General features: G+C 35.7%; 1 protein-coding gene across 11 annotated transcripts in view; it reads left to right on the plus strand.

The window, feature by feature from the left end:
• The window catches only part of RGS7 (regulator of G protein signaling 7), a 433,144-nt gene extending 420,590 nt beyond the window's left edge, over positions 1 to 12,554 (plus strand). For all 11 annotated transcript variants that reach the window (XM_081039368.1, XM_081039369.1, XM_081039359.1 and 8 more), the window contains one exon: positions 11,855 to 12,554. Coding sequence is in view for 5 of the 11 variants with exons in the window: in XM_081039369.1 (XP_080895495.1) it covers positions 11,855 to 11,905 (51 nt within the window). In the remaining 6 variants the exon portion in view is untranslated. The remainder of the gene's footprint in view (positions 1 to 11,854) is intronic.
• Positions 12,555 to 16,168: the final 3,614 nt, after the last annotated feature.

The raw sequence follows: 16,168 nt of genomic DNA on the forward strand, positions 1-16,168 counted from the left end.
ACATTGGTTCCCCTTAGGACCAAGCCACGGCACTCCTGGTTGGGTGCTGCAGACTGCTGTTGGGCTTTATAGGAAGTTAGTGTAGATAAGCTCTGTAGGTAAGGATCCCGGAGCACCTCAAAAGAAACTTGATAAACTCGTTTGTTCACCATGAATAATACCAATAAAGAATACTGACCTAGTGATGTAGGATCTACTCATTTTTATTATTATTCTCATATACTGTTTTACTAGTTCTCATTCATTCAACATACATTAAGTTTTGTCGTTGTGACAAAACTCCTGCTTAGTGAACAAGACTGCCTCTCCTTACTTTTATATCCCTGGATATCATTTTCTTCCACAATAAAATAGAGACAAACTTTAGAGTATTCAGGAAAGTCATTTTCTAGACTGATTGATACTAATGAAGTTGCAGTAGAATCCGACCTCCGTGGAGTTAGTGAGGTCCTCGCTTTATGTAAACATTCCTTTAGTGAAACAGACCATCCACCTTCACTTCAGAATGTTTCTTTTTTGTTTGTTTTGCTTGTTTGTTTTAAGGAGGGCACAGCTTACAGTGGCCCACACAGGGATCGAACCGGCAACCTTGGTGTTATTAGCACCACTCTCTAACCAACTGAGCTAACTGACCGCCCCTTCAGAATGTTCTTTTACAAGCAGATCAGGAACTGTGAGAAGGAAAGTTTGATTTCATATCTTTGTACCTGTGAATTTACCTTAAGGAGGACTTTGTACACATTCTTTCCTGGTTGACGGCTCTAAATTTTATTGCTGAGATTATAGGTCTATTCGTATAGATAAACGATGTTAGAGAATTCTCAGAGCACCTTCAGTAAATATAATTTATAAACCAGTCATTGGGTGTTCCCACCACAGATAATACCAGTAAGCACATAAAGTGAGTCTGGTCAGGGAAGAACTATTTTTTCCTCTTGTTTCTCTTATGGACCTGAAACTCATCTCATTTTTCATTTTGTTGTTGGCATACATGGCTATCCATCTTGTTTTATTAAAACTGAAACTGCACGTGGTGATAAGTTGCCCGAGAAAACAATTTCAGGTTCCCTGAAGCATGATGTAAATCGATTGGTGTGAAATGTATCAGACTGCATAGCCTATTTCGTTTGGACACTATATCTTTATTTTGCCCTAGTAGCATCATTAGTTCTTAAGTTGCCACTCAAGTTCTATAGGCTGTGAATTGCATAGTGGATTTGGGTCAGAGAGCATCCAGTACAACCCTGGGGGTTTTTAAGGAATGTTCCAAGGTTACTGAGTGGACAGGTCCCAGTGGGAAACGTCCCCCTCACGGCTCATATGCCAGAGGCAGACGTTTGAATAGCATTCCCCAAGGTATTGTTCTCCAATACCTGTGGCTTTAGGTTTACACCAGTGGCTAGGGGGCCCCAGCCAGCGATGCACCTGGAGACTGTCTTAAGAACTCTGTGTAACAAGTTTATAACCCAATAGTACCCATGGGTCTATCCAAGCACTACCGGATTCTTTTATGTAACAACAACAACAAGAAACATAGTTAGAGAGCACATACTATGGGTCAGTCGCTTTGCTCCCTGTCTGAGAATACATAGATAATGAGAATAGCCACTATTCAAAGGAAGCTCGTAGTTTATAAGAGGACAGATACGAACAAAAATAGCTAACTTGGGGGTGCCACTAATGTGCAGCCACGTTGGCTCATTCTTCTCATGAGAGATAACTGCTTAATGAGCAGAACTAGCTTCCTACTAGCTTATTCATGTAAATCATAGCAGTATGTTTTAAAGCAGCACAGAGTTGGCAACAGAGAGTTAAGACCTAAGCAAGAGTTTGCCTACTAAATAGCTGGGCAGCTGGCCCTAAAGGGCAGAGAGAACAAACGTAGAAGAACCAGGAAGAGGGACTGAGGGTTTCACAGACTCAGTTGAATTCCACACAAGGACTGCCATGGAGGCTTCCAGTTAGAGCCGCACCATACAGAAAATGGTTATCAAGAAGACAGTTTGGGTTCTGGATTTATGCAATGGGCCGTCTTCATCTATGCAGCAGATGGGGGTGGAGGCCAAGTGAAGAGAATCTAGAGATAGGAGGCCCTCTACGCAGGATCAGCAGCTACTGCATTAATTCACATTTAATACTAAAAACAAGACCTCGGGGCAGTGAAATAGAGGAAGTGAAAGGGAAGAAGAGTAAAACTTTTAGCAGCAGTTAGTTCACAGGTAGGCTGGAACAAGTTTGAGCCAAGTTTACTGAAAGAATTGACAGTAGAAAAATAAACTCCAAACTGTCTCAATCAGGAATCGTAAGAATTATATAGTATTTAATACATTATTTTACATTATCACTTTGATTTTATTTGAAGATATGTGAACTTGAAGTATTGCTCAAATAGGACCTGAATCTTATATTAAGGTACAAAATTGTAGTTAATAAAGCAAGAAGAAGACTTGGAAAGTTTGTGTGTGCTTATATAGTTAGCATTACAATGTTTGACAAGTATTTGCAGCCAGTCACCTCTAAATCTCAGCATCAATCTCAATTACCTCATTGAGTCTAAATGAAATTGAAAAGAATCACTACAGAGAATTGAATAGAATTTCATCAACAGTCTAAGGGCCATACGTTTGCTTTTTCTTTTTATAAATTTGTTTTACGTAGCTAGGACAAATATGAATGAAACTTAAATTGATAAAGAATGGGCTTATCGTGATGTCTAAATTTAATTTCCATTAAAAGTAGATTCATATGTTAACTCTTTCTAGGTATGAGGCCACTTACTAGACAGTCCTATATCATCACCAAAGCCATCTATTTCTTGTTTTCGCTTTTCCAGTCTAAAGCCGTATGATGTACCATCATATGTGTTCAGCAGCATTCTTTTATGAAACATTTTTCAGAAAAGAAAGCCATTTTTATAGTGATGACAGCAGTGGGTGCCATTTTTACTTTTTCATAATTTATGCTAATACTTAGAGGCAATCACTCTAAAATAGGCAATTTAAAATAGCTAAACAATAGACATCACCATGTAAATTGCATACATGTTTATAGATGTATATATACTATGTTTATGTCTACAGACACCCTGCTGCACTTAGACATTTGGTGCGTACCATGTGGCAAGCTTGGATTGGCCCAAATCCCATATTCTCTGCATTATGCATCACGTTTTGATAGCTAATTTTGACATTGTTTCCAATGATGAGGATCCACGAGTAATCAGAGCAAACATTGGACCATCCTAAATACAGTAATTATACCTGTAATTCAGCCAGAAGAGACCATTATTAAAATAGGCTTGTGGCAGTTGTTGGAAATTAAAAAAAAAAAAAAAACACCTTTGTAACCTGCACTGATTATTATTTCTGAAGAAGAAAAGTTCAGCTGTGTTTTGTTTTTTATTTTTTTGGAGAGGGATTATCAAGTCATTCTGATTAACTTACTTTGGTATTAAAAATGTTTTCCATCCATTTCATCAACAATAATAAAATATGTATATATATATATATATATATATATATATATATATATATATATGCCCAAATGACATGGCTGAGTTACAAAGGAGAATAACAAGCACACATTATCAAGATTGTTCACTTGAAATATACATATTAATATTTTGGAGGAACATATTTATAATACCAGAAAGAAAAAAACTATTAAGAAGTCTTCATCTTTTCTGTTTTGACAGTTAGGTCCTCAAGGTACTTCGGGGAGATATTGAAAGTTATGAATTGTTTTGGAACCTCAGAATTAAAAAGGAATTTAGAGGCCTCAGATCCCCCAGGCTCAATCCCCAGCTCATTCCATAAATATCTTCTGTAGACTCAGTGACAAGTGGGCATTCAGCATTTGCTGACTCATAAGTTCCAGAGATGTGGTACCCTTAGATGGCAGAGGTGGTCTATTCCATCCTTTAGAAATGTTCTCCTTATTTTCAGCATCATCTACTTTTCTTTAGCTTCCAAGTATTCATCTTAGTTCTGTCTTTTAGAGCCAGGCAAAATAATGTAAAAATATCTCTGGATCTAGACAATTGTTAAATTACTTGAAGGTGTGATTATATCAGCTCCTCAATTTTCCTTTTTATTTCCTTTAGTTAAAATCGCTAGTTTGCTGTTCTTCTGTGTGGTTCAACTACTCATATCCCATATCTCGATATCACCAGGGACTTGGAAAAATGCGGACTCTGTGACCTCATCCCAGACAACCTGAGTTAGAATCCCTCTTTCTTCCCCTCTCCCTCTTATTCTCTTACCCTCACCCACTTTTCTCTGATTCGCATTGTTTACAAGCACCTGTGAGCAATTGAGTTTAAGAACCACTATCAAGGTAGATAGAAGCTTTCTACCTGATCTCTCCTAACCAAAGATCAATGGTTCTCACTTCCGCCACAGGAGAGTCACCTAGAAGTCGCCTTATGTGGCTAGACCTCATCCCTCACACAGTCTACTGAAGTAGTTTTCTGGTAAGATTGAAGAACTTTCATTTATAACCAATTCTCAAGTCATGCTGATATTACTGGTTTTGAGACCACACTTTGAAAACTGCTCTAGACTAACCAATTCCCTCCAGTCTCTCCACTGGTAGATGCCAAGGGCACACCTAATGTCACAGCTGAGAGACTACTCTTCAGGGGTACCCACACATTTTTGCAGCCACCAGTTGAAGTATATGGTTAGGAGCGTCCCCATAGCTGTTTATCATAATTGAATTGGTAGTAATTATATAATTTATTTAACATTCTATAAGCAGCGGAAATTTCAGTATGAAAAAAAAAAGGTTTCTCTGAAAACTAAGCTGACTACTTAACAAAACTTTATAAAAATATCTTGAAAATTGCTATCAGGTGAAATCTGAGTGAGACTTGCCCTGGGAAAATGGGTTTCTCATGTTTTCTCCCTTCATAATTTTATGTTCTGTTGCCATCTTAGCTACTCACCTCCTGTCTTTGCTCCAGTCCTTCAAAAGAATAACTGAGCACAATACTTGAGAAGTGACCCAACCAGCATAGATGGGGAAAATCATCTTCCCAATAGGAAAGAAAATAAGAGAGAGCATATCATATAACATGTACAATCCAGCCTGAAAAGTGAATCTACTTCTCCATTTCTGCTCCCCATCACTGCAGCCATGTCCAAATGAAATCATTTGGGGCTTAAAATTAAAAAAAAAAAAAAAAAAAAAAACAAATGGCAAAAACAAGAACAAAGTAGGATTTTTTTTTTCCCTCATGAGGACAGATTACATCTTCCCAATGGTAGCTATTGCTGATTTGGAGATTATTGTTTTTTTATTCATGTTAATGTAAGTTTGGTGTTTTGTCCTTCTTTCCATGAAATGTTATCTTGTGAGTTAGAGCTTTACATAATTTTTGGAGCACCTCTTTGTTACCCAGTCTTTTGAACAAGATTACCAAATTTTCATCAGACTGCATTTTATCAGAGTTCCATCAGTTTGATCATGTAAATTACTAACTAAAATGCTACAAAGAACAGGGAAGAAGGTGGAAGGCCACTACTCCAGTAACTGGCACACCTTGAAGGTAGTTGTTTATTTAGTTATAAACCTTACCTGCTACATGCCTTCCTTAGTTCAAGAAACTTTGCTTAAAGCAACCTCCTATTCTCAAGTCTGGTAAATGCTTTTTTAAAAATGAGTGAATGATCATGTACATGAAAGAAATCTAATAGCATTTACATGGGGAATTTTTTGCAAACAAATTGTCAGAAAAGCAATATGCCATTAGAAAAATGAGTAAAAGACTTGAACAGTTTTCACAGAAGAAATAGTCAATAAACATATGAGAAAACCAAAGAATCTATTTTTATTAGTAGCCAAGCATAATACAAAAACAACAAAATAACGTTTTTTTTTCTACAAATAGGTTAGTTTTTAAAATGAAAACATCTGGTGTTAAAAAGGGGATAAGAAAATCAGACTGTGTCAAAAGCTTCAAAACTTTCCTTTCGTTTTCAATCAATAATTCAACTTCTAATAATATAACCATAAGAAAACCCAGATGTTCACACGCATACAAGAATATTCATTGTATCCTATAAGTGCTAAATATATAACACAGTCTGAATAGACAACAATTGTGAATTTGTTGAATACATCAAGGTATATCTACCTGATGCAGTGATTAAAAATCAGATTTTGGAGCAGTGGCTTTCATCTTTATTTTCTTTGTCACCCACATTGGACATAGGAATATTTATGTCCTTGTGTGTGTGCATGAGTGTGTGCGTATGTACACATTCTTGCAGTTATAATATAAACTGTACTTGTGTAGTTTTATGTATGTGTGGAACTAAAATAACATTTCAAACACAATGTGTTTCCTTATTATGTGCAACACATTCTGATATAGTCCAATCTATTCTATAACATTTAATTTTTTAATGTTAGCTTCTTTCTTACCCACTAAATGATGAATTTGAATAAAACATTAGTTTAGAAGAAATTAATATGGATAATTGATTAAAATATAATCATTTTAACATATACATTACTCATAATATCCATAACATACAGTATAATTTCAGTTTTGTAAAAAAAAATAAAATTTAAAAAAAACATATGTTTGTATAAAAACGTAGAAGGATATATTAGTATTTGAATAACTGTACTTGAGGTAATGTTTACTTCTTCTTTACATTTTTCTATGTTTTCCTCATTTTCTCTAATGGACATACTCTACTTTTATTTTAGGAAAATACTTTTAGCTTAAGAAATGAAACGATTTGGTTTTACTTGTTCTCTCTTAATCCACAGAGAAAGCTAGTAATTAGTATTTAAATGTAAATTTGTTCATAAACCATCTCTTTTTAGTACATAATAGAATTTTTTCAGTGTTCAACATTAAATACACCAGCCCAAACTAACTACATAGTCCTTTCTTCCTTCTTTCCTTCCTTCCTTTCTTCCTTCCTTCTTTTCATCTATCCTTTTTTCCTTCCAAATCTCAACAATTTGAGCTTACCTTTAACTTGCTAGGAACTCACATTCTTCACAGTTTTACTAAAATAATTCACTGTTTCAGTAAACTCCCCTGCAAGTCTACCTAGGAGAATTGGTTTCATTTAAAGCAGGGAAGAGCTTTCTAAACACCTGGCTTAGCTTCAGTTCCTTCCTAACACCTTTCCAATTAGTTTTCTTGATAGGGATAACCAGGGCAAAATAAGAGTTGAAAAGACCCAGATTCTGTCAGTTAATTCGTGAATATTTATGGCATACCAGGGTCCCCCCATCCCTCGCCCTATCATGCTTCTTCTCCAAGTTGAAAGTTATTTATCCCAAGACATGTGAATCTTGTTACTCTGGTTTCCAGAAGTTTATTCTTAAAATGTGATTTCCAGCCAAGAAACTCAACTCATGCAAAGAATCAAGTACACATTTGGGGACTTTTTTAAATTAACCTTGTTGAATAGGTGTCAATTGCTTCACCAGCCAGGTGACTTAGAGAATTACACAAATCGGCATGTAAATTCTCTAGGGCTGATTCTAAGAGCAAGAGTCCAGAGAGGGGGAAAGCAGAAGAGCTCTGGGGACACTTAGCGGACTTCATCAAGGACATGGGTGACAAACTCATCTTTGTAGAATGGGTGGGATCTGAACAGGTAGGTCACTGCATGGATAGGTGACCGGAGCTGAGAGAGGAACAGGTGGATAGGCCTGCCAAAGAACTCTTTTGTGGAGAGACAGTAGGCAGGTTGAAAGGCCAGCTAAGCCAGATTATGAAGGATTTTAAAGTGCAGGCAAAGACACTTGTATTGATAAGTGAAACAAGGGCATTCTTCAACGTGAGTAGCAGAACACACTGATAACATCCTTTAGTTTAGGCTCTCATAAAGGATACCCTGTCTCGGGTCCACAGCATCTTATCACCACCAAATGGTCAGCTCTTTATTACATTTCTGTGGAGCTAAGCATCTGGGCAGTCGACTGGGTCACGTACACTAGGGGAAAGTCAATGACAAGATATGCTCTTTCTTGTTTCTATTCTTTTCCCATTGCCTTTGGAGCCTATGAGGCATTCTAGAATGTACTTCTGAATCTACAGCAACATCTGGGAGAAAGTAGGAGGCAATGGCAGGAAACAAACAAGTTAGGAATGGTAGGAGAATACAAGAGGTGAGATTAGCATGTTTTTAAAAAAATCCAAACAATGCTGACAATTCCCTACTCTTCAAGCTCTTCCATGGCTATCGTCTAAAAATCTGTTTCTTTGTTTCTCCTTGGTCTGTTTAATGTCCGATAGAGTGGGAAAGATGGCTGTTTATTTTTACGATGGTAATAAAACAAGTGGCTTAGTCACCCAAGTAGCTTCTCTCTTCTTCCTCTATGGATTAGTGTCTGCACAACTTCCTCTTACTACTTTAAGACAGAGAAAGATTTTTATAATCAGGTAAATTGTGTCCATGCTGACAGTTAACTTGGAAAAGCTAAGAACAAACACATAGGTTGTTTTGTGTGGGGGGCTTATTTTTCTCATTACAACAAAATCTCTATGCAGCATTTAAGATAGGAAGGAGTTGGTTTGGTGGAGGTGAAGTTTTGTTGTGCGACACTAGAAAACGCCTCTTTGCTAATGTGGTAACTGTATTGTAGATTATATAGACACTCTGTATTCACTTAGGTACCAGCTAAAGTCTGAAGTTTATTCTGTCTGAGAATTATGTGTGTGTCTTCATCTGGCATATTGTCCACTAACTAGATATAGTATTACAATATCGCATAGGCTCTTGAGTTTTTGTTTTGTTCTGACTTTTTGTCTTTGTCTTTCTCTACAGATTTCTCTTTCTAGTGTAATCTATTTCCTTTAGAATCTGTCGAGAAAGGGTATAAATCACATAACAAATGTGTAGTCATTTGATTAAAAATAAGCATCATTCATACAGAATTCAGTTGTAAACAATTTGATAAAAATTGCTATTGGGAAGCGTTTTTTAGCCCTTTTAGTTTCCATAATTAAGACGTTAGAACTTAGCTATAAACATTTCTCAGATTCTTCAACTTAGAAATATTATGAAAAGATCAATTGTCGGGGGCTGATTCCATAACCTCCAAGGAACTGCAGTGAAAAGGATTGTTACAAAATGACTCAGGTACAAATACACTCTTTCCTACCTAAGAGAAAGATCAGTGTTCTTTTTAATTTAAGATTTTTCCCACAGAGTGAGCATTCACTATTTCTTTGGGCACCAGAGTAGCACCTACGCATTTTTCTTTCCAGAATGTAACCAAGGCAGGACACGCCCAGGGTTTACACACAGAGCCACAAGCTCAGAACTTCAAATCTCCAGGATACCTTGCTCGTCCATGCTATTTACTGCAGCCCCAGAGCGGGACTCTTGAGTCTTTTTTACTGTTAGTTGTTCCCAAATTTGCTTTTAGTTGTCTCAGTACACAAAACAAATAGCCTCATTACACATTTGGTAAGTCCATATCACACAAAATGTTTTATTGGGTGACTATTTTAAGATGCATGCATAAGTTTGTCCATTTCTGGGCATCTGTTTTTCTATTATCACAAAAATCCCAGGTATTTCTCTATGGGCTTCCATGAAAGAGTGGTTTTTAATTATTTCCTGGGACAACACCCTAGCAAGCTAATCTTGTACCATAGTCCCTTTTTCTTAAGGAAGCCCTTACCGGACCAAGTACTAATAGCTTCAAGCCTATTTGGGAGGAAAAAAAAATAGAAAGAGAATCATGTTACTATTTATTACAATTAAAAAGATGACAGTAGTTTCCACAGTCCAAATAAAAAATGAGTATTATATCTAAATTTCAAATGGCTTTCTATCTCAATGTAATGATTTCATTCTTTTCCCCAACTGTTTGAACCAAATTCCATTAATCTGTAGTTTTAAAAGAAATAGTTTTACAGTAGTATCTCGCCCTTTCTCCTGTAATGTGTAAGAGTTCACTCTTATGCCTTAGAGAATATGTAGTTCTCTTCATCCCACAAATGGCATTAGAAACAGCAAACACTTTTTAAAAATACGTTACTCAGCTTCAGAATGAATATATGTGCACATTAATAGCACAAGAGAATACAGTAGTAAGTATAGGAAATAGTATAGTCTTCAAGTACAGAAAACTAGTTTTTTTATTCCAGCATTGTTTGCTTAACTGACTGGTCAGGTTTGGGATAGGAAAGCAATGGAATTTCAGCTTCAACTCATTAGCAATTCTCCGCCCTTCTATGAGTCAAAATAGTGAATTTGGGTCTAGGTGTCCTAATGAGAAAGCCTGTAACAGCAATAATAATAGTGGTAATAATAGAATGAGATAATAGCCAACATAAACAGAGCACATAGAATGTTCCAAGAATCGTTTTAAGCAATATACTTGTATTACACTTCAGCAAAAGCTTTTAAAGTGGGTGCTATTATTATTCTCATTTTATGGATGAGAAAAAAATATATAGAAATGGTGTCAAGGAGAAACAAAACATATTTTGTTCATTAGGTCAACATATAACATAAAGTAGGGTGTATTGTTAACAATGTGCTTTTACTGTTATTGTTTTGCCCTCCACTACGTGGTTAAAGCTAAATGAGAAAGACCTTTGCTAAACTTTGTCATCCTCTACTATCAGTTGCTGAAAGCTAAGTTCTGAATCCTTTTCCCAAAATTAAAAGAAAACGGTGCTTGGTTTTCACTGCCACTGCCTAAGGTAACAACAGGGCTTTGTCAATTACTGTGCAGTATGTAAAGAAAGCTTGATTTTTGAATTATTAATCATTTCTTAAGCATCTGGTCCTTTTCCCAAAATGTGACCCCGAGTGATGATTTCTCTCCCGGCACCATACCACCCATTTATTAAACTCTGTGCCACATTAGGTAGTAAGTCAAAACTGACCAACTTAGTACCAAAATATTATATTTCTTAAAAAAATATTTTGATTTTCCCTTGTTGTTTTAACCTCTGAGAAGTACAGGTTCCATTCAATAAGTGGGACGTCTATGTTTATACTAAAATATATACACTGAGAGATGAAACAGAAATCACCAATTGACAATCTGCTATTCTGATCAGGAATTTTAAATTTCTAACCTCTCCAGAGTACTTGTAATTAACACGGATAGTTTTGGCTTTCAAGATCCCCCCCCAAAATGAATATGCATTCTAGGTATTAACACAATATGTGGAATCAGTGTATATGGGATTTTTCTGGGGTTGGAGTTGGAGGAAATCAGGTGGGAAAGGACAAGGAGCTGTCTGCAGTTCAAAGTAGGGAGCAAACAGACTTTTATCTTCAGATATATAATTGGCGCGTTTATCTCCATTACTATACAGGATAAGGGACAGACTCATTCTTCAGTTTCCAACAACCGCACCCTTAAAAATTCATTTTATTTAGTTAAATTGTATCTATGCATATCTAAGTATTTACAAAGGCAACACTAGTTCCAGCAGTTGAACAAGAAGGCCCTCACATTGCTGCCTTTCAGAGCAGCTTACTAGGTTTTGTTGTAACATGTTTATAACCACTTGCTAACCTAGTGTGCATCATTGCTAAGCCTCGATGAAACGTTTATGGACATGTTTTATTTGCTAATCTGTGCTGTGAACCCATCAGTCTGTTTGCAGTGGGGAGGAAGTGGGCAAGAGGGGTGGGAGGGGTGGGAGGGGGTGGAAGGAGGTAGGATCATTTTGTTTGATGTGTTGGTTGGGGGGGAAGTTGGTCATGAAGTTGGAACTGGATGTACCTAAAGGGTTCCCTGTACACCTTTGCACAAAAATCAGCTGCAATAAATAGATGTTACTCAAAAACAGGTTTTCAGTGATCATACTGTTTTCTTCTTTTTTTTTATCCTTCTTTATATTTTTTCTCAGGGGAAATCTCTCACGTCAAAGAGGTTAACAAGCCTTGTTCAGTCTTACTAAAAGGATCGTCTTGTAGCATGGAAGCAGACTGAGTCGTTGCATATACTTTGTAGCTCTTTGTTGTTCCCTGGAGCAGAGGACATTAAACCAAGATGTTGCATGAGCAAAGGACCTGAATTGTTCTTTCTTTGTGTGCATTAAGACATTGCCATCTCCAAGGGATTCTACCATCTCAATGCCTCCATTTCAAAACGTTGTCTGCTTACTTCCTTGTACTACTCTGGATCTGTGTCTTTTCCTTTTTATCAAGGTCAAGTGAAGTAAACCTTTTATTTTTTCCCTTTCTCTCCCTTTTCTAAAAGCTTCTGCTAGACACACAGTTCACTGAAAATTTAGTCAGTCACAAACTGGAAGAATTGTAAAAGAAAAAAAAAGCATATATTAATAAGTATACATATGGCTTCACATTTATTAAACAATAATTTAGCACAGAAAGTTTCATTTCACCAATATATTCACAGTCAGAAACAAGCTCATATCTTCGTCCGTTGTCTGTACATTCTCAGTTAATGTTTCTTGCATTTATTTTTATACCATATTTAAATAAGAAACACCTTTTACTCCAAATGTATTAAAGTTGATTCCTTCTCTGTAAATTTGTGTATGTTTATATTGTTGGTTTACCTTTCATTAAAAGATGCAGAATCTCTTTGTTTTGTAACTTTTGACTTCCGTGATAACTGAAAACAAAAATGCTGAGAAAGCATTGACAAATCTAGAGTTGCAATTTAAACTACCATCCTGAAAGTTTGTTTCAGGGTGTCAGGACAAGTTTGGATGGTACAGCAAGCAGGAACAGATTGAAAATGTTTCTTTTGTGGGCTAACCCAAGACCAGGTAGTTCATTTTTCTTGTGTTGTGGAAAAACAACACAAATTGGCCTTCCATACTTTTAGAGCTATTTACAGGTCTTTCTGCTTCATTATGAATGTTCATAATGAATATTCTATTAGAATTAGGTCTGAGTGTGCCTTTCCAATTCAAGAATGATTTTTGTTTCCTTTTTTTAAATATGATTCTAAATATTTCTTAGGTCGGTAGCTCTTAACTCTTTGGCGGTTACAAATTCCTTTGAGAACATGATGGTAATTACTAACATTTATTGTTTACTAAGCGCCTGCCACTGTATTATGGTCTTCAAATGCCCGTAAAATTCTCACATTGAATCCTCACAGCAGCCCTATGAGATCATTTCTGCAATTTTGAGAATAATGAAGCAGAGAGAAGTTAAGTAACGGGTTCAAAGTCACACACAAGTGGTGAGTTGGGATACAAATCCAGTCCGATTTCAGAGCCCACTATACCACACTGATCCATGTGTCACACAGCTTCTTTTGGTAAAAGTTAAGTGAAAATCCATATATAATCTCACATAGGAAACATTTGCACTGAATTGTAGGACATTCACAGAATACCCTCTGAAACTCATCTATGGACCCCAGGTAAGAAACCTGACTCCCTTTAACATTGGATCACTGACACAAAGGCTTGCCCAGCCAGGAGATGGGCCTTACCTGTTTGTGTTTGCATTCACCAAGGTACTGCAGTCTCTGGTTCTTAAAAAGAGTGTGCAACTAAAGACATTCATGAAAGAGGACTTCCAGAACTGCTTCAGAAAGTGGCAAGAACGATGGGATAAGTGTGTTCTAAGCAAAGAGGGAGTATTTTGAGGGGGATTAATGGCAATGTGTCTTTCACCGTAACACATTTTTTTAAATTTAAACATTCAGCGTATTTTTTGATCACACCTCGTATTCTGAATTCTCTTCTCACTCCAACAGAAATGGTTTTAAAAGATCAAAATTGACAAACCCATTGCTGCTTGTGAAAATAAAAAAGGGAGTTACCTCCTGCAAGAAAATAACCCAAGGGAACATGTGTTAATTGTCAAAAACTAAAATCACTTGGCACCAGAGAGCTGGACACGGAAGGTGTCCTGCAGAAGGTGCAGGAGCAGGGACCAGGGTTTCTGAGCTCTCCATGGCTACAGACCCAAGTCACACTACCTTCTGGGAGCTCAACACTCTCCCCTGAACAGACTGGGGCAGCTTCCCACACTTCCCAAGATTATGAGAACTAAACCATTTCCAGTGTCATCCCCCCTACATGCGGGATGAGTGGTGTCCTGCCATCAGCATATACAAAGCAACAAACACTTCACTCATGCAACAGCGTTCCCTGAGTATAAAATCCATCCTGGCCTGGAGCTGTGAAACAGGCCGTGGTTTTCCATGAGAGAAAAACATGGAAGAAATGTGTAGAATGTGAGCTTACAAACAAGAGTCATAAAAGAACTTAAGAAGATAAACATTGTGAATGGTGCAGCAAATGGAAGAGCTTATGCCAAAGGAAATACACAAGATCAATCTACAAAGTATCTCAAAATAAGTATTTTTAAATCCTTAAAGTGATAAATTATGTAAACATGAATCAAGAAGAGGTAGGATAATTTTGTTTCATTCACACCTACCAGATACATAGTGAATCTTCAGAACATTAATGATAGAATATAGAAAAAATACCCCTGAAGTTACCAGGAAGAAAAGAAAAATAAGTCTCATTGTCGTGATATTTATTTTTGAAAATGTGGAATGTCAGGAGTTAGTAGAGGGAAACTCTGATTTTATGTTATCTTTATTCATTTTTATTTTTTTATTATTCTTAATAGTTTTTATCATTTAGTTTGAATAGGTTTAAAAGGTTGAACTCAGGGAGAGTAAGGTGAGGTCTGAACATTGTAGTGGAGAAATTCCTTCCTTCCTTTCTTTCTTTCTTTTTTTTGGTTGGTTTATTTCTCTGCTTGTTTTCTTCCTCCTTTCCATTTATTTCTGATTTTAGAATTCAATATCTAACTAAAGACTCATCCAAGTGTAAGTGCCAGTTGCCAACAACTACGGCCAGGCCGTATTTTAGTTTGCCTTAGATTTCATTGACAGAACCAACAAAGAATGGACTCTATCAAGAGAAAAAAGAAGTCTAAAGAATATATGTGGAAAATGAAATAGTAAATAAGCAAATAAATTGATAAAAAAAATGAGTAAACTAATGTGTATTTTCTACAAAAATATCATCACAAAACTGAATATTTTGTGTTACAACCTGGGGAATAAACTTGGAAGTTGAAGGTAGGAGAAAGTAGAAGGAAATAAAATATTTCAACTTTTTTTGTCTTATTTGTGAGACTTGAAGTACAGATTACCTTTAGATTTAGCTAGAAAATATACATTTTAAATTTTCATTAACTGTATATTTATGGAATACAGAATATGAATATAGAAATGAAAAATGTAACTTCTGAAACACATTAAGAGGTAATGAAAAAAATTGATCTACACAATTAGATATAAGAAAGAATTAAATGGCAAATACAAAATATTATGGAAGAAATAAACTCAAATATATTAGCAATTAAAATGTAGATAATGATTTTAAATCAACTCTTAAAAAATTCTCTGATTGGACTAAAAATACATCAGGAGCTAGTTTATGAGAGATAACTAACAATACTACCCCATAATAATGCAACATAAGAATTTTGGGAAAAGATATGGAAGACAAATATTGACCAAAATAAAGTTTGTATATCTCTTCAAAATACAATTCAACATGAAAAACATTAACTGAAGTCAAGAGAAGAATTATATGGGTAAAATGACCAAAACTCTTATCAAAAATTTAAAACAATCATAAGTCTACATTCACCTAATGATAGAAACTCAAAATATAAACAAAGCTGCCAAATTTGACAAGTGCATAATCATAATGGGAAATTAAGATACCACTTTCAAAAACTAGTGCAAAACTTGTAGTTGACATTCATTATTGTTCAGCTTCAGGTGTACAGTGCAGTGACCAGGCATCTACATCTTCCCTGTTGAGACAGTGTGAGGGATATAAATTATACATGTCTAACTATTACATTGTTTTGTGCACCTGAAACTAATATAAATAAATAAATAAATAAATAAATAAATAAATAAATAAATAAATAAATAAATAAATCCCCCCAAAAAAACTAGTGCAAAACTTATTAAAGATATAGAATATTTGAATAATATAATTAACAAGATATGTGTGCACATATCTTGCATTTGCATATATGCATTTGCACACAAACACACACAACAGAGAGCATGTACTTTGTTTTCAAACACTCACAAAGTGTTCAAATACTGACCAGATAATATATGCAGAATGAGCTTAATAAATTATAAAAACCAGTATCATACAGATTATTTTATTTGCCAAGATACAATAAAAATA

This window comes from Rhinolophus hipposideros, assembly GCF_964194185.1.
Source record: "Rhinolophus hipposideros genome assembly, chromosome: 26".
NCBI lineage: Eukaryota > Metazoa > Chordata > Mammalia > Chiroptera > Rhinolophidae > Rhinolophus > Rhinolophus hipposideros.